The sequence below is a fragment of the Anguilla rostrata genome, chromosome 12 (assembly GCF_018555375.3).
Source record: "Anguilla rostrata isolate EN2019 chromosome 12, ASM1855537v3, whole genome shotgun sequence".
In the NCBI taxonomy this organism is placed as follows: Eukaryota; Metazoa; Chordata; class Actinopteri; order Anguilliformes; family Anguillidae; genus Anguilla; species Anguilla rostrata.
The window spans coordinates 894,796-919,764 of NC_057944.1; the positions used below are offsets into that span (position 1 = coordinate 894,796).

Genomic DNA, 24,969 nt, shown 5'->3' on the forward strand with positions numbered 1-24,969 from the left:
CTGCCTAGATGCAATACAGAGAGTAGATCAACTGTTGCCATTAGACAGTTAGCCTCTGATTTGGGTCTATAAGACATCTGGAGATTGATGCACCCGGATAGAGAGATTAGGCTACTCGTTTTTAAATGATAGATTTAGGTCATTCTATAACATTCTTTATTCATCACAGGGTGACTTAGATAAACAAAAGTTTTACAGTTTTTTCTGATCTTAATCTTCCACAACTTTCTGACAGAGACCGAGACTTCTTGGGGGCACCATTAAAAATAGAGGAGATCTCTCAGGGGTAGGTGTAAAAAGTGTAGGTACCATGCCTACAAAAGACATAAACTACAAAGCCCATATGTCTACCTCAGAGTGCCTCACGTAACCACGCCCCCTTCCGCACCTCTTCTGCAACAGTATTGGCTCACTGTAAATTCAAAATGCGCAACTTTCAATGAAAACGGAGGTTGCCGTTGTTCTATTCTCTCTTTCCTCTTTTTCTCTCCTTTCTTCTCCTTCCCATTCCACTCTCGCTTCCATTGTCCTCTCTCTGGACGTGCCACCCTTCTCCCGTCTCCCTCCCGCCTGAGTCCACAGGCCAGGAACAGTTCGCAAGGCCTGCAACGGATCCAGGCCCGAATATCCTCGGTGGCTGCTGGCGGAACGAAGCGCTACGAAGCGCTATTTTTAGAGGGGGTTGAAGAACCAGGAGAGCCACGCATGACCGACGCATCCTGCAGAGCGAGTCCCAAGAAGCAAGTGACTAGCGGAGGATCCGGTTGCGTGTTTTGGAACAGAAAGGGCGACCAGCTTCCCCTTTCCACCACAACCTCCTCAGACTTCGCACTGGAAACCAGGAAACATTTTTCTAACAACCAACCCAAAGAAAAGGACACTCAAGTAAGGCCGTAACTCTGGGCTTAGTATAATTAGTGATGGACTGAATTTAGCCACATTTATGATTGGATGCATGTAACTGTGACAGTTGTTGTGTTTAATGATTAACATAAACATACTGTTTGTTCGGTTGGCTCTAATAAGTCATCCACTGCACTGCGTTAGTTTTAATATATGTCACGCACAGAGCATATCTTGCATGTGATCTATTCTAATTACTAACCGGTCATAACACGGCATGTTGATCTCTATAAACATACACCGATATTCATATATCCTTTATAACTTGTCTGTTTGGTATGCTTCGTGTGCCATTGTTTTTCTCTAGCTTTGTCTAGATTCAAAAACCCCTCCGTTCATACTCCATCTTGTTCCTTTGTTCTCTGTGAACACGTGTCCACTGTACCCAACCCCCAGCTAGGAGAACATCCAACATTCCTCACTCACATACTCATGCACACATACACACACGCAACACCTACACACACACCCACTCATAATTTGTTATACATCATCGTAGAGAATTGTACTTTGCCTTTTCGGTACATTGTGTTTAATAAACTATATTATATTTACACGGTTGTCTGTATTTATATTACCCTTGTGTTGAATTGAGTCAGCCGCTGCTAATCCAAAGAATTTAATGAATACCTTCACCCCTTAGCTAAATCATTTATATTAATTTAGTATTAGCTGAATGATATTATGATTTGGTTAAGATTGACTATAATGTGTAATTTTAATAATAATTAATTTAATTATTAATTTGAATTGCTAATTTATAGTTTGTATAATTATTATGAGACTGATTATTACATGCTGGTGCCACCTGTAAGGATATTAATGTATATCTTCTACAGTTTGGTACCCCACTATGAGAAGTAGCGGCATGTCCCCTACAAAAGCATGCCACTAAACAAATCCCCTGAGCTAGATGGACTTCCTGCCAATTTTTACACAGCATTTGAAGATATTATAAGTCCTTTGTTGCTTGAGGTTTATAACGATGCATTTAAAGCTAGCACTTTGCCACAATCCATGCACACCTCAGTTATATCGTTCATTCACAAAAAAGGGAAAGATGCCTTAGATCCTGGTGGCTATCGACCTATTTCTCGACTTAACTGCGATCAAAAGATCCTAGCAAAGGTCTTTGCAAACCGTTTGTCAAAAGTTATTGGAAGCACAATCCACATGGATCAAACAGGCTTTATCGCAAATCACTATAACTCTGACAATATTAGGTCAATAATATTAATATTACAACAAATGGTCTCATATCTGATCCATTCCAATTACACAGATCCACAAGACAAGGCTGTCCCTTAAGCCTGGGTTTGCCTTAGAGCCCTTAGCACAGAGGCTGAGGAATAATACAGATATACATGGGATCACAGTGGGCAGCAGTCATCACAAACTTTCACTGTACGCGGATGATATGTTACTACTCCTAATGCAACCAGAAAAATCTATACCCACCTTACTAAACTGTATTGAGGAATTCACACTATTATCTGGATATCATATTAACTGGGATAAATCAGAGCCTATGCCTATGTCTGGCTATTGCCCATCTACCCTGTTTCATTGGTGGAAATTTTGTTGGTCTTCGAAAGGTATCAAATACCTGGGTATTCAAATAACTCCTGATTACAAAGATATGGCCTGAGAAAATATCAATCCACTACCTCAGAAAATGAAATCTGATTGTGGCAGGTGGACCAAAATCCATCTTCCGCTTTGGGCGAAAATACACTCCGTTAAAATGATGGCTGCACCTGTGATTTATCACATACTATCCCACCTTCCTCTGAATATTCCCGACTCCTACTTCAGACATCTTGATACCCTTATTTTAGATTTTCTTTGGGGCAACTCACAGCACCGTTTAGGAATAAAGAAATTACAAGCTCAGACAAAGAAAGGGGGATTTTCTCTTAACAATTTTATACTGGTACTACTGGGCTATTAATATAAAGTATCTGATAACATGGTTACCAAGTAGCGAAGCAAGAGATAAACCAAGCTAGTTCCAGATAGAGACTTAAGTTAGTGGTGGGCTATCTCCCTGGTTCGAGCTATTTGGCTCAAAGTTGCTACAACAGAAGGATCATCCTATTATCACTAACACTAAATCAATGTGGTACAAACTGCATAGAGCCGGACGTTGGGACTTTTTTAAATCCCCTCAAGCACCTTTATGGAATAATAAGCAAATTTTAATTGGAGACAAAACAGTTAATTGGACGCTATGGCGAAAAGCTGGGATTACCTATATTTTGCATTTATTTGATAGCCACACTAAACATTTCCTAAGCTTCAACCAAATGGTAGATAAAAATAAATTACCACGTAATCAATTTTAGAAATATGTCCAAATCAAAGTGTCTTGTCTAAATGGTTAGAAAAGCCCTCTTACAGGAACAATTATGTGACCCCTTGCTCAAGGTCAAAAAACACTGGGCAGGAGACCTGGCTATGGACATATCTCCTGAGGATTGGAAGTCATGTTTGAATAACATTAATAGAATGTACAAGGAAATGGGCAATAGGTTCATTCAACTGGAAATAATACACAGATGGCATAGGACACCACAACAACTACAGTGAGCACCATAATTCATTGGACAGTGACACATTTTTTGTTATTTTGGTTCTGTACTCTAGCACTTTGAGTCTGAAAGGATACAATGACAATGAGGTTGAAGTGCAGACTGGCAGCTTTAATTAGAGGGTATTTTCATCCATATCGGATGAACCGTTTAGAAATGACAGCACCTTACATGGTCCCCCCATTTTAAGCTACTACAAGTATTTGTTGAATTGGCTTCACAGATGTGTTTCGTTAGGCAGGTGTATTCATTTGTGTCATTAGTGAATGGAGAAGAGAGCTGTTGATGTCTAGTCTTGATTCTAGACTTTGCAATTGCCTTTGGAGATTATTGTTGGGGTGTGACAATATGAAGAAGACAGCAGTGTCGATGCACATTACGCTGGCCGTCATAAAGCTCAGAAATGAAAATCAATCAATCAGGAACATTGCAAAAACCCTGGGCATGCCCAAGTCAACAGTTTGGTTCATCATTAACAAGAAAAAACAACTGGTGAACTCAATTATGTCAAAAGACCCAGGAGACCGAGGAAGACCACTGTAGTGGATGACCGGAGAATACCCTCTATGGTGAAGAAAACCCCCCTGACAACAGCCCAACAGATCAAAAACACTCTCCTGGATGCAGCTGTAGATATGTCAAAGTCTACCATACGTAGAAGACTACACCAGCAGGACTACAGAGGGTACACTACAAGATGCAAACCACTGATAAGACTGAAGAACAGAAAAGCAAGATTACAGTTTGCTAAAAAGCACCTGAAAGAGCCCCAAGAGTTCTGGAACAAATTCTTGTGGACAGATGAGACGAAGATTAACATTTACCAGAGTGATGGAAAGAGGAAAGTATGGAGAAAAAAAGGCCCATAATCCAAAGCATACCACCTCATCCGTGAAACATGGTGGAGGGGGTGTTATGCATTGGGCCTGTATGGCTACCAGTGGAACGGGCTCACTTGTCTTCATCGATGATGTGACTGCAGACAGAAGTAGAACAATGAATTCTGAAGTCTACAGAAATATTTTGCACACCAGTCCAGCATGCTCACCAGGGCAGCGTGCTCACCAGGGCAGTGTTCTCACCAGCCCAGTGTGCTCACCAGGGCAGTGTGCTCACCAGTCCAGCATGCTCACCAGGGCAGTGTGCTCACCAGCCCAGTGTGCTCACCAGGGCAGTGTGCTCACCAGCCCAGTGTAATGGTAAATGGTAAATGGACTGCATTTATATAGCGCTTTTATCCAAAGCGCTTTACAATTGATGCCTCTCATTCGCCAGAGCAGTTAGAGGTTAGGGGTTAGGTGTCTTGCTCAAGGACACTTCGACATGCCCAGGGCGGGGTTTGAACCGGCAACCCTCCGACTGCCAGACAATCGGTCTTACCTCCTGAGCTATATCGCCCCTTGTGCTCACCAGGGCAGTGTGCTCACCAGTCCAGCATGCTCACCAGGGCAGCGTGCTCACCAGGGCAGTGTGCTCACCAGCCCAGTGTGCTCACCAGGGCAGTGTGCTCACCAGAGAGGTGTGCTCATCAGGGCAGCATGCTCACCAGTCCAGTGTGCTCACCAGAGCAGCGTGCTCACCAGTCCAGTGTGCTCACCAGAGCAGTGTGCTCACCAGTCCAGTGTGCTCACCAGAGCAGTGTGCTCACCAGCCCAGTGTGCTCACCAGGGCAGTGTGCTCACCAGCCCAGTGTGCTCACCAGGGCAGTGTGCTCACCAGAGGTGTGCTCATCAGGGCAGCATGCTCACCAGTCCAGTGTGCTCACCAGTTCAGTGTGCTCACCAGAGCAGCGTGCTCACCTGTCCAGTGTGCTCACCAGAGCAGTGTGCTCACCAGGGCAGCGTGCCCACCAGCCCAGTGTGCTCACCAGCCCAGTGTACTCACCAGGGTAGTGTGCTCACCAGCCCAGTGTGCTCACCAGGGCAGAGCGTGTTCACCAGGACAGAGCATGCTCACCAGGGCAGTGTTCTCACCAGCCCAGTGTGCTCACCAGGGTAGTGTTCTCACCAGGACAGAGCATGCTCACCAGGGCAGTGTGCTCACCCGGACAGTGTGCCTACCACAGTAGAGTAGTTGTGTGCAACCAGTCCAACCAGTATTTGGCCAGGTGCAGGATAAAAGTACATGTGAAGATTGAAAATAAATGGATATCCGCACACTGGATTACAGCTCCCAATACTTTATTGACTAAAAAAGCAAAGCAACATTTCAACCCAACAGGGTCGTCATTTACCTGATGAAGACCGTGTTGGGTTGAAATGTTGCTTTGCTTTTCTTTCAATCTACCAGTGTGCCTACCTTGCCATCTTCTCTGGTACTTTCATGAGACTCCTCTCCTAGCATGTCAGAGCAGAGGCCCTCATCCTTTTCCAGGAGGTTGGACATGTCAGAGCTCACCCCAGCCCTACTCAGACAGCGGCCATGTTGGGTCTCCTATCCAGATGAATTGAGAAATATGCTGTAAAAATCACATCAGATCAATGATAACCAACAAAGTGGTGCTCATTTAAATCATCTGTTACTGCAAAACATGGGAAACATTGGGTAGCATTGCTTTGGAATACAGCTTGTTTAATTTCTGTGCGGCAAGATAGCCTAGAAATTTTGATATCAATTATTTTAATGGCAGGCCTAGATTTTGGCATTTTGGCAGTTTGAATGAATGACTTATAGACAGTGCTTTGTATGTGTGAGTAACTTGGCATTTTTGTATGTTGAAAACGTGTTTTCCATGAGATATCGTTTCTTTTTGCACTGTGTTTGTAATGAGTAAGTAATAATAATAATTCATATAAAGGTAGGCTATGGGTGACATGCATATGTTGCATCTTGCAGAATGACGACACAAGTCTTCTGGTGCCACATATTTTAATGAAAACAAGCAGTTCTTTTTCCACTGCAAAGAAAACAAAAACTTTTAGCTGACCACATAAGCAGACACTCGCTTTCAGCTTGCTTAGCTTGCTAGCACCCCAGTGAAGCTTGCTACCAACATGTTACAGTACTGTTGTGTATCACACTGTTTTTCTGTAACAGAAATAATGAATGTCATTAAAAGTAATTAAGCCCTGTTAATTCAATGCAGAAATAAGCATTATAAGATGATTCGTGAAAAACCCACTGTAACGTAGGTAACGAACCCTAGCCTGCGGCTAGCACACAAGGTAGTTAAATTTCTAACCGTTTTAGCCAACATTATCTTACAACATTCTTGCATACAAGCATGCAAAAGTCAACAGGAATTTGTACGCATACTAAAACTATACAACATTTTTGGTTCATACGGTCTTACCTGAAAATGAAACAGAAAAGCTTTTTGCTGAACACACGTTCTCTACTCGCTTACCTTGTTCCAATATTCCAGCAAAGCTAGCTACCAAGCAAGACGTCCTGGGCCTGCTAATCTCACCCTTTTAAGTGGGTTAAGTGAATACTTGGTGAGAGACCTTTTTCAGTTTGTTAATTTGGTAATATTTTGTTAACTCATGTAAATACGTGAGAAAGTAAACGCTTTAAAGAATTACCATAAGCTTAAATCGTACATCAACGTAGCCTACAAAATAATCAATCTCAAACTATATTAATTTATTTGCTTGGTTAACAAGCGTGCCAACTTTATGAAGAATATGTAATGATCATAATAATAATAATAATAATAAATAATCCATAATCAACCATTGGGAATTCCCGTGTCGTTATTCACATCAAAACATTTATATGATCAGATTTAGTAAAATCAGTTCATCATCAAAAAGATAGCGTAACAGTTTAGACTTTAAGGGATATGAACACCACAACGCCATGAACACTAGACGCTTTGAAGTACAAGTGCAATAAAGGCTTGCTTACAACTTCATTTATAAAATAGGTGCACTTTCATCGGCAAGACCACAAAATCAGATTTTTTAAAGCTCTGTGGATTATCTGATTTTTATTAACAAGCCCTTTTTGAAAGCACGGTGAACGAAGACACTGGAGAAGTCAAATAGGCTGAGCAATGGTTGGTTAAAAACTACCTTCCAACACTCGAGCTAACAAACCGCTGCTCGGTGCATTCACTTCTACATCATTCAATAGGCTACGTCTTTCTGTGGTGTATTTTCAAATTTACCCCACCCCCTCCGCAAAATAACATAGCGAAACTAAGTTTACATTTTTCCAAAGTTCCTTTTTTTGTTTGTTTTTTTTCCCTGCAAGGACAATACAAAAACGAAAAGGCTTGTATTTTTTAGCTGCTTATAAAATATATGGTAGGGAACTAGGGACACACCCCCAATAGCCTAATATAAGGATGAAATATAAATCAGAGCATGTATACCTAGCATTTTAGAGCATATTTCTGTGAATAAACAGGTCATCATGACGCGCGGCAAGCAGAAAAATAGAACAGAAGCGGAAAACTACGCTTCAGTTCGCTTGTGTCGCACAAGTTTCGCAGCCGGTTCGCGCCGCGTTCGCAGCTGGTATAGAGGACGTCGCCCGCTGCCGTTGTAATAACAGTACTTTGACTACGCTTCACTTACACGCGTAGTACGCTCGTGGCCGCTACGCGTGCGGTGGGTGTCCGGCTTAAGTCAGTGTACGCAGATGAAGTACATACTTAAAAAGGACAGGTGAGCCTAAGTCAGTGTACGCAGATCAAGTACATACTTAGAAGGACAGGTGAGCCTAAGTCAGTGTACACTAAGCACAAATGCACCAGCACTGACATAGACTGCAAAGCCCAAAGCGGCTCCAGCAAAGTGCATCAGGCAGGGAAAACATCACTGTGCGCTAAAGGAGGCATGCTACAGCAGGCTTACAGCTCCACATTGCATGTGTCATGTAACACACCAGGATTCTGCTGGTTGTAGTTTTATTGAATTTGCCAGTGGTTAATGCCCCTGCCCCGCCCCCTTATTTTCAGGACGTCTGCTCTCACGATTTTGAGGCAGGATGTGACTCATATAAGAAGGAGTGGGTCTGAGTCTGACTGAAGCATATGTGCAAAAGCTCATCACTCAGCATTTAGCGGTGTGCTAAAGCAAAGCTTTTTGCTCTTTGCTCTTAGCAAAGCTGCCTGGGTTTTCCCACCAGCAGCGATGATCTGATTGAGCTGAGGCTGCCTAGGATCCCGTGGGGATTAGCACCAGGCAGTTAAGTGATGACATCAGAGGCAGCAAACCTGCGGTGTCTTCAGGGGGCGGGGCTCCTGGGGAGTGAGCTCGGGCTGGCCTGCAGACTCATCCGCAGATCTCGCCCAGGTGCTCCGCCTGGAACTCCCGTCCTCTGTCCCGGGCTCCAGGGGTGAGAGCTGGGGACAGATGGGAATTTGGGGGTGGGTGTCTGCAGGGTCCTGCGGGTTTGACTTAGGACCCACCTCCTGAGGAGACAGGGGGGCGGGGCCTGTGGCAGGGTGGGGCTCAGCCCCAGAGTCTGTGTGTTCCAGAAACTCGGAGACAGAGATGGTGGGAACCCTCATCCCCAGCCCTGTGGCTGCCTCTAACGTCTGAACAGCGATGGAGGAGGAGGCCAAGCCGACCTGCAGCAACAGAGAAATGCAGGCAATGCTGGAAGTGTGGGCCACTCATGGGGGCACATGGCAAGGTACATCCACTCATGTGTGTACATGGCAAGGAGCATCCACTCATGGGGGTACACGGCAAGGAACATCCACTCATGTGCGTACATGGCAAGGTACATCCACTCATGTGCGTACATGGCAAGGAACATCCACTCATGTGCGTACATGGCAAGGAACATCCACTCATGTGCGTACATGGCAAGGAACGTCCACTCATGTGCGTACATGGCAAGGTATATCCACTTATGTGCGTACATGGCAAGGACAATCCACTCATGTTATTTCCCCAGAAAAGCTGTACATCTCGGTTGAGATTGAATGATCTGTATCAGGAGTGAGGATCGCACCCCATTCACAGGCAGTGAAACAGACAGAATTACACTCGGCAGTCCCTGTGCCCTACTGCTTTTCAAACGAGCTTTTTGCCATTTATTTTCTGGACTACTTTTCTTTTGTTCCGTCTCTGGATTTTAACAAGCCCAAGTCATATTTGCAGTAGCCAGTTCTTTCGCTGACTTCAGCAAGTCATTTTAGACTTATTACAAAACAGAATCTATTCACATCAGACAACCGGTCACTGTGGGCATCACCATAAGCTATATAAGTAACACATTTTTCTATGATAATTCATTAAGTTACAGTGGACACATTAAAAATATTATTGCAGATGTTTAATTTCAAATTTAATTTCTGTTTGGTTTTGTGTAAGACTAAACAATCTTGTTTTAGAACCTGTAGGTAAATAATAACTTTATTGTCAGATGACAAGCTAACTGTAATATTCTTTGTGAAGGCATTAGTGCAGGGCATTTACAGCACCAGTGTCTTGTATTTACATGTCCCGTTTAGCCAGGCTTAAAATTAGCACTGGCTGAGTTTGTGCTAATGCTAATAGCTCTTCATTTTAACAGTGACTTTGTGCTGCTGCAGCTCAGAAATGCTTTTGTCACAATCATGCATGAAACCGAAGAAGATCCCAGTCAGAATGTTGCTCCCATGTACAAAATAAACATATCTTTAAAAACATCAAGAAGATAAAAAAACAACTAAGAAGTCACTTCTATAAGTTGTTCTGACAGTCCTGAGACATGTCTATTTGTGAAGTAAATTTAGCTGTAGTGCATACATTTTAATGATCTGCAGAGGCATAGCACAGGTAGAAGGTAGGCAGCCAGGTTTAGTCCAAAGAACTGGCACAATATCCCACAGAACACTCAGAGCGGTTCTGAACTTGTCAGGAACTACACAACAAACAACCACATTTGGAAGGTTGCTTTCCTCCCAAATCCATTCCTTGATTTGCAGACTGTGTGCCACAACCAGACACTGATTTTAAATAAATGTAAAAGTGCACCTATATATGTTGATGGCAAACTGTGTTTACCCATAATACTCTTCATCTATTGTCCCAAAACACCAGGGAGATTTTAACTGCCATTCACCACTGAATGACTGGGGAACTTTAAACATGTGAATCTCCACAATATCCATCCCTTCAAATAAATGGGAACAAGACCTACAGATCATCCCAGGTGCCAACTTCTGGACTCAAATCTGCAAAAACATCTTCTCTATATCCACCAACACAAGCATACAACTCATACAATACAAGATTATTCATAGAGTACATTACACAGGGAAAAGGATGTTTAAAATGGGCTTTATAGATTCTGAAATTTGTCCGCACTGCACACAGAACATCACAGACGGCTATATGCATGTCACATGGGAGTGCACACCAATCAAACAATTCTGGCGGGACATCACTGACAACCTCTCTCTTCTTTTAGGCTGCCACATCCCACTATCCCCTCCACTCTGCTTACTAGGAGACACATCCAACATCAACCTAAACAACACATCCAGTAGAATACTCCCCATAACCCTAATCATCGCCAAGAAAACTATCCTCATGAACTGGAAATCAAGGAAAAAAATCAATATTGCACTTTGGAAAAATCTACTAATCGAATACATATCAATGGAAAAATTATCTGCCTCCATTAAAAAAACAAACCGCTGACTGTGACATAATCTGGAATCCATTCATTAATACCCTGCATTCTTAATTCCCGCACTGACTTCACTCATCACCCCTTTTTGACTGTCCACCATCCACAATAAACATGCTCCCCGTCACTCACATACACATATCCGCCATTATACCTACACCACAATCCCTACCAAATTTAAAATCTGACATACACTTGCACACACACAGGCATCACACACCTTCACCCAACAAACATACACTCATTCAGACCCCTCCCAGCATTCTCTAATCTATCACTTCCCTCTTGCTTTTTTTTTTTTTTTTTTTTTTGTCCTCCCTACTGTTTTGTTCTGGTTTGATTATGTAATTTTATTATATGACTTTGTGACCTCCTTTGCCCTTTTGTTTTGTTTGTTTTTGCTTACTTAATAAAAAAATAAAAAAATTAAAAAAAAAACATGAATCTCCTCCAACATTATAATGCTATGAAAATGTGTTTGTTACATCTTAGTATAAGAACTCCTCGTCAAATTGCATTTGCGAACAGTTGAATTGTATGAAAAATAGCTTTGTTTTTCAAGGAAGTGTGACAATCAATCAATTAATTTGAATATGCAGCAGTGATTGACTGCTGCCAGTTAGAGTCGACAGCTGTGCACTGTGTCAGGTGGTGGCTTTCAACAGCTTAGAGAGTGAAACGTTGGCCTTACGTGCACCCTACATGTGGCAGTGGAAACTGCAATGAAACTGTGCCAGCCTTCCCATAAGACCTCAAGCTCAGTCAGACTAGGTCTGGGGTAACAGCTGAAATCCGAGCAGGGTACTCCCAGTATTCATTTCAGATTCTGTACTTTCACTCTTGTTATTCAGCCACACTTTCATAGCTGAGCAGTGTCTTATGCCAGTGGAAACTGCCACAATCGTCCACATTACCTTTCTGAAAAGTGCTGTATTCTCACCTAAAACAAGCAACAATCTGTTGTCTCTTAAGACCTAACCATCAAACCAACGATTAAATCCAATTGCTAATAAGGGCTTCCTTCCCAAGCATTTCTCTGCAAGGCAAACCCACATGTTGAAAACAGGAAGTCTTATTATTACAAGAAATAAACAAGTCACTGCACATGGTTTTTTAAAGAATTTGCTGCACAGAGAGTACAGTATGAATGCGTAAGTGTACACATTTACACACTTACACTACCACAACAGTGACAAATTTACACACCCACACTCCCACAGCAAAGATACACATTTACACACTCACGCTCCCACAACAGTGACAAATTTACACACCCACACTCCCACAGCAAAGAGGCACATTTACACACTCACACAGCTAAGAGACACATTTACACACTCACACTTCCACAGCTAAGAGACACATTTAAACACTCACACTCCCACATTAGACACATTTATACACTCACACTCCCACGTTAGACATATTTACACACTCACACCCCCACAGCTAAGAGACACATTTACACACACACACTCCATTAGACACATTTATACACTCACACTCTCACATTAGACACATTTACACACTCACACTCCCACATTAGACACATTTACACACTCACTCTCCCACAGCTATTAAACACATTTACACACTCACACTCTCACATTACACACATTTACACACTTACACTCCCACATTAGACACATTTATACACTCACACTCTCACATTAGACACATTTACACACTCACACTCCCACATTAGACACATTTAAACACTCACACTCCCACATTAGACACATTTACACACTCACTCTCCCACAGCTATGAGACACATTTATACACTCACACTCTCACATTAGACACATTTACACACTCACACTTCCACAGCTAAGAGACACATTTAAACACTCACACTCCCACATTAGACACATTTACACACTCACTCTCCCACAGCTAAGAGACACATTTATACACTCACACTCCCACATTAGACACATTTACACACTCACTCTCCCACAGCTAAGAGACACATTTATACACTCACACTCCCACATTAGACACATTTACACACTCACTCTCCCACAGCTAAGAGACACATTTAAACACTCACACTCCCACATTAGACACATTTACACACTCACTCTCCCACAGCTAAGAGACACATTTACACACTCACACTCCCACAGCAAACATACATATTTACACTCTCATACTCCCACAACAAAGAGACATATTTACACATTCACACTCCCATAATTACACAATCACACTCCCACAACAAAGATACACATTTACACACTCACACTCCCACAGCAAAGAGACACATTTACACACTCACACTCCCACATTTACACACTCACACTCCCATAGCAAACTGACACATTTATATGCTCACACTCCCACAGCAAAGAGACACATTTACACACTCACACTCCCACATTAGACATATTTACACACTCACACTCCCACATTAGCCATATTTACACACTCGCACTTGCAGAGCAAAGACTCTTTACCTGCGGTGACAGAGCACTGGCACGATCTGTAGATCTAGCTTTGTAAGCACTGCTGGGTACCCCGCGGAGGGGGGCCTGGGCGTCTGCTGCTGGGCTGTGGAGCAGTGTGGACATTTTGGCAGCAGAGAGATCCAGGGGCGGGCTTATGGCCGGGACGGTGGCTCTGCCCGGGCAAGCGAGAGTCTCTCCCGACGTGATGGCCGTGAGGTTGGGCAGGACTGGGACAGGCACTGAGTCGGGGGACTCCCCCTGAGGCGACATGGTCCGCACTGTCAGCTCTCGGGCAGTCTGCAGCGTTTGGATCTGAGCGGGGCCCATCAGCGCACTGCCAGCTGTGGGTGAAGACACCTCCAGGACCTTGGGGGAAAAAGACCACCACCACTGTCAGAACCTGACCTTGGTAAAAACAGACCACCACTGTCAATGCCTGACCTTGGGAAAAACAGACCACCACTGTGAGAGCCTGACCTTGGGAAATACAGACCACCACTGTGAGAGCCTGACCTTGGGAAAAACAAATCACCACAACAGTCATGGCCTGCCATCGCTGAACCAGAGAAGGGCACCACATCATTGAAAAAAATGGAAATGAATCCATCCATTCAAGGTGTGTTACAGAGATATCAAGTTTCTCTGTGGTAATGAAGATGTTATTTTGAAAGGCGGTGTTATTGCAATTGCAAGTACTCTGTCATACAAAAGATTCACTGAGCGCATTCACTGAGACAGCACATTCACTGAGGAGAAATCAGTTGACAGTACATTCCATCCATTGTATCCTACAGTACAGTGCACAATGAATAAATAGTATAGATGAACTAGGACAGAACCCATTATTCTTAAACTGGTGAAAAGCTTATTTGTACATTAAAGTTTCAAAGGGATATTATTTGTCTAATCAAGTAACTTACATAATTACATTTTCCCCACAGTAACCATCTAATAATATTTTTAATGTGAGAGGAGAAGCAGAGACTGTTCCTTACTTTCTTCTTGTCTGCGTAGATGGTGTAGCCGGTCACGGGGACGCCGTTTGATGTGCCAGCGGCATCCGCAGCGACGGGCATCCAGCTGACCAGGGCAATGCCAGGGCTTGGCCCCGCCTCCAGTTGCACCTCCAGCGGGGGGGAAGGAAGCCCTTTGGACAGAAGAGGAGAGGACCTCAGTTCAGCCTTTATAAGAACACATCTCTGAGTGAGCATGGTCCCCTGAGCGTGGGCCCCTGTGAGTGCATATCTGAGTCAGCTGGCCCCTGACGTGGGGCGGAGCATCTCTGAGTGGCGTGGCCCCCTGTGAGTGCATCTCTGAGTGAGAGTGGCCCGCTGTGAGTGCATCTCTGAGTGAGCATGGTCCCCTGAGCATGGGCCGCTGTGAGTGCATCTCTGAGTCGGCGTGGCCCCCTGTGAGTGCATCTCTGATTGAGAGTGGCCCCCTGTGAGTGCACCTCTGAGTGAGCGTGGGCCCCTGTGAGTGCATCTCTGAGTGAGAGTGGCCCCCTGTGAGTGCATATCTGAGTGAGCGTGGGCCCCTGTGAGTGCATATCTGAGTGAGCATGGTCCCCTGAGCGTGGGCCCCTGTGAGTGCATCTCTGAGTAGAGGCCTGAGTGGCCCCTGTGAGTGCAATTCTGAGTGAGCGTGGGCCCCTGTGAGCGCATCTCTGAGTGAGAGTGGCCCCCTGTGAGGCATATGGGCCCCTGTGAGTGCATCTCTGAGTGAGGTGGCCCCCTGAGGTGGGCCCCTGTGAGTGCATCTCTGAGTGAGGTGGCCCCTTGTGAGTGCATATCTGAGTGAGCGTGGGCCTGGCACTTGAGTGATATTGGCCTGAGCGTGGGCCCCTGTGAGTGCATTCTGAGTGAGGTGGCCCCTGGGGCGGTGGCGCCCCTGTGAGTGCATATCTGAGTCAGCGTGGCCCCCTGTGAGTGCATATCTGAGTGAGCGTGGCCCCCTGAGCGTGGGCCCCTGTGAGTGCATCTCTGAGTCAGCGTGGCCCCCTGTGAGTGAATCTCTGAGTGAGCGTGGGCCCCTGTGAGTGCATCTCTGAGTGAGAGTGGCCCCCTGAGCGTGGGCCCCTGTGAGTGCATCTCTGAGTGAGAGTGGCCCCCTGAGCGTGGGCCCCTGTGAGTGCATCTCTGAGTGAGAGTGGCCCCTTGTGAGTGCATATCTGAGTGAGCGTGGGCCCCTGTGAGTGCATCTCTGAGTGAGAGTGGCCGATGTATATCTGAGTCAGTGTCCTGTGGGTGCCCCAGAGTGAGTGCAGATGAGTGTTATTTTATTCAGAAGAATGGAACAATCTGTTTGGTGAGCTGTATGCAGAAATGAACACACACACAAGCTGGGCTTCTGGTTACATGGTTGGTTAACATTACAGGATAGGGTGCACCGTGCAGTTTATGTATTATCACTGGGGCACAGGGAATGCCTCTGCACAAAGACAAAATAGGTATGTGAGACTGAGCAAAACAGCCCTACGCAGTGGCGTTATGTCAACGAAGCTAAGATCATAATGTCCCTCACAGCTCCAGGCATCCATTGTCATTGTGCTGAATATCTCTATGTACATGCAGTCATTTCTATGGATTATTTTCAATTGTGAAATGCGAGTCAAAAGAAAAATGGATATTCTATTGAATTAAATCCATTTTCTCCAAACCTTGTATACCAGATAAGACAACTCAGTCATTAAGGATCCATTTATATTTTCTATTTTTAAATACAAAACAATCTGTTTAAAACATGGAGGAAAACAACATCATGTCACAAGATTCCACAGAGTGGGAACGGACAAGAATATAATTTTCTGGAAATAAAATGCATATGTTCATGGGATATTAAGGAAATGTAATAATGTGGCATCGTGCTCATGCTTACTCCTGGTGTAGTGTGGACTCTGGACCGGGGGGGGGGGGCGCTCACCTGATGCCAGGGTGCTGAATGTCACAGCCGCACTCCTGTGCTGTCGGCCGTACAGAGAGAGCTCCCAGGGAGTGCAGTGTGACCTGGCTTCCACCGTGGCCCTGTAGAGCTGCCGGGGCCTCAGGTCGCTGAGCAACAGTGAGTAGCCCCCCGGCTTAACCAGCCAGCGCTCTCCGTCATTCAGAGACACCGTGTGCGTGTAGCTGCTGTTGCTGGGCAACCAGGTGAGGTGGGCGGAGGTGGCAGCGACGTGCTCGGCCCGCAGCTGGGTGGGGGCCATGCAGACATCCCGCCCCACCAGGAAGGTGCAGCGCAGGCTGTCCGAGCTGCCTCTCTCCGTCACGCTCTGCAGCGACACCCGGTAGGCCTTCAGGTTGACGTCCATGCGCTCCAGCACGGCCTTGGTCTGCGAGCCGAAGGGCACGTTCAGCCGCAGCTCCTCGTCCACGAACACGTTGTAGCTCCACACGTTGCCCCAGCCGGCGGGCACCAGCGGCGGGTCCCAGCCGATGATGATGCTCTTGGCCAGCTGCTTGATCAGGCTCAGCCTCCGCGGGTAAGGCACTGAATCCACGGCCAGCTCCTCCGCGTCCGTGTCAAAGCCGTTAGTCATCAGGCCCTGGGTCCTGCCCGGGACGCCCTCCTCAGGGCGGGGAGGGTCGCTCCTCTCCAGGCTTTCAGGGTGGAGCTGCAGGCGGTTGTATGAGAAGTCGCTGACCGATGACTGAGGAAGGCCTGTTATGTCCTCGATGGAAACCAGCTCCACAAAGTTGGACGGGACCAGCCCCCGCCTTCCGTCCATCAGCTCACCTACGGGAAGGAGAGGACAAGATGGCGGAGATCACATTACGGGCTGGGCTGGTGCCCGAGTCTCCTATGCCACATATGACTTTACACATACACATCCACTGCCATTTTAGGCTTCACTACAACTGTGTGGTACCTATTCTGTGCCTATGCCGTTGCTGAATCTTATGATATACTATACCCTTATCTATTACGCCTTGATAACCCTGTAAGTCTATGTGGATTAGAACAACTACTATTACTGCCACTACTATTACTACGATTACTACTACTATTATTACTATTACTACAACTACTACTACTACTACTACTACTACTACCACCAATACTAATAATAATAATAATAATAATAATAATAACCTTCATAGAAGCCATCCTCATCTATGTCTCCATAGACACAGATGTACTCTCCAGCTCTGAGAGGAAGCTCTACCTCTGGGCTGTGGTTGGGGCCATTGTATGGATCATAGCTGCAGAAATCAAGGGAAAATGGCTGGTCAGCGGGACCAGCCGGAGGTTCTGACGGGCTGATCACCAGAGAGCAGTCACAATGAGCCGGGTGGCTCAGCTACCTGTGTCTGACAATGAAGACTTTCGGTTTTCCAGCTGCTGTTCCACCCTCTCTGGCAGCCACAACCTGGAACACAACCGAACAATGCACATTGTTCCAGAGAAATGCACAAACAAGTCCTCCACTGAGCAAATGACACAGGACTAACAAAATAGATTAATTAAAATGGCTAAAATCTGTTACGTCATCGTCCTTGATGTGAGCTGTTGCCTTTGCTCCATTTTTACGATTATAAAATGCTTTCTTACTCAGTCATTAGCTGACTTAGAACAGATAAGAATGGGCTAATGCCATGGTATTGTAAATATACCATCCATCCATTCTCTAACTGCTTAGTCCAAGTCAGGGTAAAGGGGCAAGCAGAGCAGCACAGACGTCCCTCTCCCTAGCGACTTCCGCCAACTCATCCGGATGGACACCTAAGCGATCCCATGCCAGCCTTTGGATATAATCCTTCCAGTGTGTCCTAGGTCTGCCCCTAGGTCTCCTCCCCAGTGGCCGAGCCCAGAATGCCTCCAGAGGAAGGCGCCCAGGAGGCATCCTCACCAGATGCCCAAACCACATCAACTGACTCCTTTCAATTTGGAGGAGCAGCAGTTCTACTCCCGGATAGCTGAGCTCCTCACCCTATCAATGAGAGTAAGCCCTGCCACCCTACGGAGAAACCCCATTTCGGCTTCTTGTATTCGCGATCTCACTCTTTCAGTCACTACCCATAGCTCAGGCCCATAGGTACGAACATTGACTAGTAAATCGAGAGCTTTGCCTTTTGGCTCAGTTCCTTCTTCACCACCATCGTCCGATACAATGCCTGCATTACTGCGACCGCTGCACCTAGACGGCCGTCAGTCTCCGAATCCCAAGATACTAGAACTCCTCCACCTGGGGCAGTTGGTCCTCCCTTACTTGAAGAGGGTAAACCATCTTTTTCCAGGAGGGGACCATGACCACGGACTTGGAGGTGCTGATGCTTCATCCCGACCGCATCACACTCAGCTGCAAACCGCTCTAGTGTGCATCGAAGGTCACAGCATGATGAGGCTAAGAGAACGACATCATCTGCAAAAAGCAGAGACGCCACTCCTATGTCCCTAAACTGGACACACTCCATACCTCGACTGCGCCTTGAAATCCTGTCCATGAATATCATGAACAGGAGGGGAGACAAAGCGCACCCTTGGTGGAGTCTGACACCCACTTTGAACGAGCTTGACTTAATGCCGAAAATGCAAACACAGCTTTCGCTTGGAGTATACAGGGACCGAATGGCACACAACAGCAACCCCGGCACCCTATACTCCTGCAGCACCTCCCACAAGATACCCCGTGGCACATAGTCATATGCCTTCTCCAAATCCACAAAACACATGTAGACTGGATAGGCAAACTCCCAATGCCCCTCAAATATCTGTGAGACGGTAAAACCTGGTCTGTTTTCGTCTGCTGGTACCTGTCTGCTGAATCAGAGTTTCCTAGTGCCAGCCAGGTCCAGAATGCCTCTTTCTTCAGCTTGACTGCCTCCCTCACCGCTGGAGTCCACCAATGGATCCTTGGGTTGCCGCCAGGATAACACCAACTAGCTTGTGACCGTAACCTCTAGCAGCCACTTCCACAATAGAGGTTTTAAACAGAGTCCATTCAGACTCCATGTCCCCAACCTCCTCCAGGATATGGGAAAAGCTCTCTCGGAGGTGACAGTTGAAATCATTCTGGATGGACTCTTCTGCCAGGCATTCCCAGCAGACCCTCACTACATGTTTGGGCCTACCTGGTCTGTCTGGCAGCTTCCCCTGCCATCTGATCCAACTCACCACCAGATGGTGATCAGTTGACAGCTCTGCTCCTCTATTCATCCGAGTGTCCAGAACTGGTTGCAGGTCTGATGAAACAACTACAAAGTTGATCATCGACCTTTGATCCAAGGTGTTCTGGTACCATGTACACTTATGAACATCCTTGTGTTCGAACATGGTGTTCTTTATGGACAAACTATGACTAGCCCAGAAGTCCAATAACATAACACCACTCGGGTTCAGATCAAAGAGGCCGTTCCTCCCAATCATGCCCCTCCAAGTTTCCCAGTCATTGCCAACGTGAGCATTGAAGTCTCCCAGTAGAACAATAGAGTCAGTAAGTGGGGCCTTTTCCAGCACCCCACCCACCTTCTCCAAGAAGGCTGAATACTCTGAACTGCTATTAGGTGCATAAGTGCAAATAACAGTCAAACTTTTACTCTCTATCACACGCAGTCACTGCGTAAACTCCAACTGAGCGGCCACCAGCCAGGTACTTATGAGTATCCCCACTCCCGCCAGGCGCCTCTCACCCTGAACAACTCCCGAGTAGGAGAGAGACCACCCCCTATCCAGGAGTTTGGTTCGAGAGCTAACACTGTGTAGAGGTGAGCCCAACTATATCTCGTTGGTATTTCTCAACCTCACACACCAGCTTCGGCTCCTTCCTCAGCAGAGAGGTAATGTTCCACATGCCAAGAATCAGTTTCTGTTGTCTGGACAGATGCCGCACGGATCTACCCTGTTCTTTCCCTCTGCTTGATTGGCATTGCACCCGACCCCTACCCTGAGCCTTGCATGTGGTGGGCCCACAAGATTGTCCCAAGTAGTCTTTTCGGGCTGGGCCAAGCTGAGATACGTGGGCTGCCCGCCCACCAGGTGCTCGCCTGCGGACACCACCCCCAGGCCTGACTCCAAGGATGGGTCCCGGTAACCCTATCCCAGGCTGGGTAAATTTAGCTTTGTATTTGTTTACCATACGTAGTGGTTGATTGGATCATGTTCGTCTGAGTCCTCACCCCAGACCCGTTCACCTTGGGAGACCCTACTGGGGGACATATAGAACCCCCAACGACATAGCTCCGGGCATCGTAAAACCTTGCAAGCTCTTCTGCCACAATAAGGCCACGATCCAGGAAGGGCCTTACAAATGAATAAGCAAGAAGTCCCAAGGTATCTGTTTATGGTGACTGAGGAACCTTTTAAGGATCACTCAGACCTTTGACACCCTAAATAATTCACTGCAGTCAGTAGGTAATCTGTAAATCTGAGCTTTATCAAACTTCCACAGGGGTGAGGAACTCAGCCCTTTCCCATTGGAAACCTCCAGACAGATGGCATTCTGGGAAAAACCCATATTTCTGCTTTATCTGTAGAATGAGACGGCAGAAAATCCAGATAACACCAGAAGAACTGTGCCTTCAAAAATCTCCCATAATTCCAGCACTCTGTAATGTACCTTATGCACAAGTGTGAGAAATACAGCTGAATACAAAAAATTTAAAGATGTACGTCTGACTGTGGTTTACAGTCCACGAGCAAAAAATAACATCCAGTTTTTCACATACCCAGAAATTAAAAAAATTTGCAACTGCATCTAAGCAACAGAAAGATTTAGTTACAATATTGGTTATCAGTTATGAGATGTGTCTGTCTAATGTGTTAACAGTAATAAACCCATAGAAGTGCAAAAACGTTATCCAGTTTCTGCATTTTTATGAATAAGTGCTCATACCTACTCTTGGGGCTAAATAACAGTTAGTTTGCAGTTGTTTGGTTCAATACACACCCTGTTGGTTCACTTGCTGTTGTGCTCACTGGGACTTTGAACTGATACTCACACTTTGATTTTTTACACGTAGAAAGGGAAAAAACAAATAGTGCGAAAATTGAGTGACGCTACAATCCACACTGTCCAGGAAGGAGGACAGGGGGAATTCACCTGATATGTTGGGGATTTGGGTGTGTGGAATAGGAACTCACCTGACAGGATGTTGGGGATTTGTGTGTGTGGAGTAGGAACCCACCTGACCGGATGTTGGGGATTTGTGCGTGTGGAGTAGGAACCCACCTGACCGGATGTTGGGGATTTGTGCGTGTGGAGTAGGAACCCACCTAACAGGATGTTGGGGATTTGTGTGTGGTGTAGGATCTCACCTGATAGGATGATGGGGATTTGTGCGTGTGGAGTAGGAAGCCACCTGATAGGATGTACGGGATTTGTGTGTGGAGTAGGAACCCACCTGACAGGATGTTGGGGATTTGTGCGTGTGGAGTAGGAACCCACCTAACAGGATGTTGGGGATTTGTGTGTGGTGTAGGATCTCACCTGATAGGATGATGGGGATTTGTGCGTGTGGAGTAGGAAGCCACCTGATAGGATGTACGGGATTTGTGTGTGGAGTAGGAACTTACCTGACAGGATGTTGAGGATTTGTGCGTGTGGAGTAGGAACTTACCTGACAGGATGTTGAGGATTTGTGCGTGTGGAGTAGAAACTCACCTGACAGGATGTTGGGGATTTGTGTGTGTGGAGTAGGAACCCGCCTGACAGGATGTTGGGGATTTGTGCGTGTGGAGTAGAAACTCACCTGACAGGATGTTGGGGATTTGTGTGTGTGGAGTAGGAACCCACCTGACAGGATGTTGGGGATTTGTGCGTGTGGAGTAGGAACTCACCTGACAGGATGTTGGGGATTTGTGCGTGTGGAGTAGGAACTCACCTGACAGGATGTTGGGGATTTGTGCGTGTGGAGTGGGAGGGGCCCCGGCGTTGGGGGGAGGTGCCTATAGGTGGCTGTGGGTCCTGGTTTTGAGCTGATAGGTGGCAGCACCCGGCGCTGATGAGCTGGCGGCCATGACGGCCTCACTGGCCTTGATACATGAGAAGTGAACTCTGGCTCTGCAGGAGGACAGGAGTCAGTCAGACACTGGGGACAGACACAGAGGTCAGTCAGACAGAGGGGTCAGTCAGACAGAGGAGTCAGTCAGACAGAGGGGTCAGTCAGACAGAGGAGTCAGTCAGACAGAGGGGTCAGACACAGGGGTCAGTCAGATAGAGGGGTCAGTCAGACAGAGGGGTCAGTCAGACAGAGGGGTCAGTCAGACAGAGGAGTCAGTCAGACACGGGGGTCAGTCAGACAGAGGGGTCAGTCAGACACAGGGGTCAGTCAGACACGGCTGTACCGCCCACCTCTGACTCCGTTGATCAACTGATAGAATTCCGCATCGGGTACATCTCCCGTCTGCAGACGGAAGCGCTCCAGCTCGTGGGACAGCAGGGAAAACTGCTGGCTCTGGCTCCTGCACTTCTCCTCCAGCTCCAGGACTGTTGCCTGGAGACAAGGGGTTGGGAACTTCAGTGCCTGACTTCAATGATCTTACTGTAAATGTGAATTTACATGCATCTCTTTCCCATTCCCTTACACAACAATCCCTAAATTCTTGTCCCCAGTACACTGCAGTGTTAGGCAAAAAAGACTGCAGGAGTATTAAATATATAATTCAGCCCACGCTACAAAATGATGAAAATGCATAGTCATTGTGCGTAGGGGAAGGACTAGCGGAGAAAGGGAAAGGTAACAGGAAAGGGAAAAGAGAAGGGTAACAGGCACTACAGGAGCACTAAGCTTGGCTTGGCTTGAGCCAGTTGCGTAAAACCCCCCTCAGCATTGTAAAGTCTAATTATTAAATGCTTGCCTCAGATCAATATGGTGGGGTTATGACACTCATTTCAATTAAAAATTCACATTTGAGATAAAATAAACTTCAGTTGCAATCTGCAAGCGATGCACAAATTTCACTTCCTTTTTTATGTCCTGATGGAGTGTAACCTGCTTATGCAGGCCACATATATTATCTACATGATTTAGGCTCATAAACTCAAAATGTTCCTTTTAGGTCATAATCAGCTACGCGACCCACCCCCTCGACAGTCCAAAAAAAAGAGAGCAAAAGGAGTAAAGGTGCTCTGTCTATCAACAAAAATCAGACGTTGATTCTCAAACCTGCCCTTCTGTGTACAGCAGGTTTGAACAGAGCAGAGCAGATTAGCGCTAGTGTGGGTGATTCCCCCCCTACTCTCTTAGAGGTGGGTGACTCCCTCCCCCCTACCCGTCCCCTCTCTCTTAGGGGTGGGTGACTCCCTCCCCCCCCACCCGTCCCCTCTCTCTTAGGGGTGGGTGACTCCCTCCCCCCCCCACCCGTCCCCTCTCTCTTAGGGGTGGGTGACTCCCCCTCCCCCCCACCCATCCCCTGCCCTCTCAGGTGGATGACTGCCCCCCCGCCTGTTCCCTGCTCTCTCAGGTGGGTGACTCCTCCCCCCATCCCCTGCTCTCTCAGGCTGATCACAGCTCTGGCTGACAGTCACAGCCGCTGCTCTGGGAGGTGGCTTTGACGCTCTGGGAGGAAGGAGAGGTGCTCATTAACTACGTCAGGGGTGGGGCAGTGGGTAATCAGGGGTGGGGCAGTGGGTAATCAGGGTCGGGGCAGTGGGCAATCAGGGGCGGGGCAGTGGGTAATCAGGGGTGGGGCTGTGGGTAATCAGGGGCGGGGCAGTGGGTAATCAGGGGTGGGGGCAGTGGGTAATCAGGGGCGGGGGGCAGTGGGTAATCAGGGGTGGGGCAGGTGGGTAATCAGGGGCGGGGGCAGTGGGTTATCAGGGGCGGGGCAGGTGGGTAATCAGGGGCGGGGCAGTGGGTAATCAGAGGTGGGGCAGTGGTAATCAGGGCGGGGAGTGGGTTAATCAGGGGGGGGCAGTGGGTATCAGGGTGGGGCAGTGGGTAATCAGGGGGGGCAGTGGGTAATCAGGGGCGGGCAGTGGGTAATCAGGGGTGGGGCAGGGGTTATCAGGGGCGGGGTAGTGGGTAGTCAGGGGCGGGGGCAGTGGGTAATCAGGGGCGGGGCAGGGGGTAATCAGGGGCGGGGAAGTGGGTAATCAGGGGTGGGGGCAGTGGGTAATCAGGGGCGGGGCAGAGGGTAATCAGGGGTGAGGGCAGAGGGTAATGTGCCAGCAGGCCTTAATCCACTTCCATCAGCGAGAGGCTCACTCAACAAAATCACCTCTGGGGAAAAAAACTAAATGCAGCATCAGGCCCATGCTCTGTTCCATGAGCGCGAGTGTGTTTACTGAACGTGACCACGCCCCTGTACTAAGGGAGGAAATGGCCAGCCCACCAAACAGCATGAGCCAGCCCAGCAGCCCCCCTTTCCAGGAAAGCCCCCTGCGTCAGGCGTCTAACCCCCCCTCATATTGCATGGCCATGAAACAATCGCTCTGAGCCCTCGTCACTACGAGCACGGTCCAGCCTATAGGTCCTTAAAGCAGCAGGACACTGCTTCGCTGCTGGCCTCCTTTA

The 24,969-nt window shown here is 47.0% G+C and overlaps 1 protein-coding gene across 1 annotated transcript in view; it reads right to left on the bottom strand.

Annotated features, from left to right (window-relative positions):
- Window positions 1-24,969, bottom strand: part of LOC135236711 (peripheral-type benzodiazepine receptor-associated protein 1-like) — a 44,015-nt gene that overhangs the window by 12,602 nt on the left and 6,444 nt on the right. Inside the window, exons 8-16 of the mRNA XM_064303208.1 lie at window positions 22,806-22,947; window positions 22,336-22,514; window positions 17,821-17,885; window positions 17,609-17,718; window positions 16,442-17,251; window positions 14,515-14,666; window positions 13,529-13,885; window positions 8,659-9,015; window positions 5,793-5,927 (exon numbers count right to left, since the gene is read on the bottom strand). Of these exons, the coding sequence (XP_064159278.1) occupies window positions 5,793-5,927; window positions 8,659-9,015; window positions 13,529-13,885; window positions 14,515-14,666; window positions 16,442-17,251; window positions 17,609-17,718; window positions 17,821-17,885; window positions 22,336-22,514; window positions 22,806-22,947 (2,307 nt within the window). The remainder of the gene's footprint in view (window positions 1-5,792; window positions 5,928-8,658; window positions 9,016-13,528; window positions 13,886-14,514; window positions 14,667-16,441; window positions 17,252-17,608; window positions 17,719-17,820; window positions 17,886-22,335; window positions 22,515-22,805; window positions 22,948-24,969) is intronic.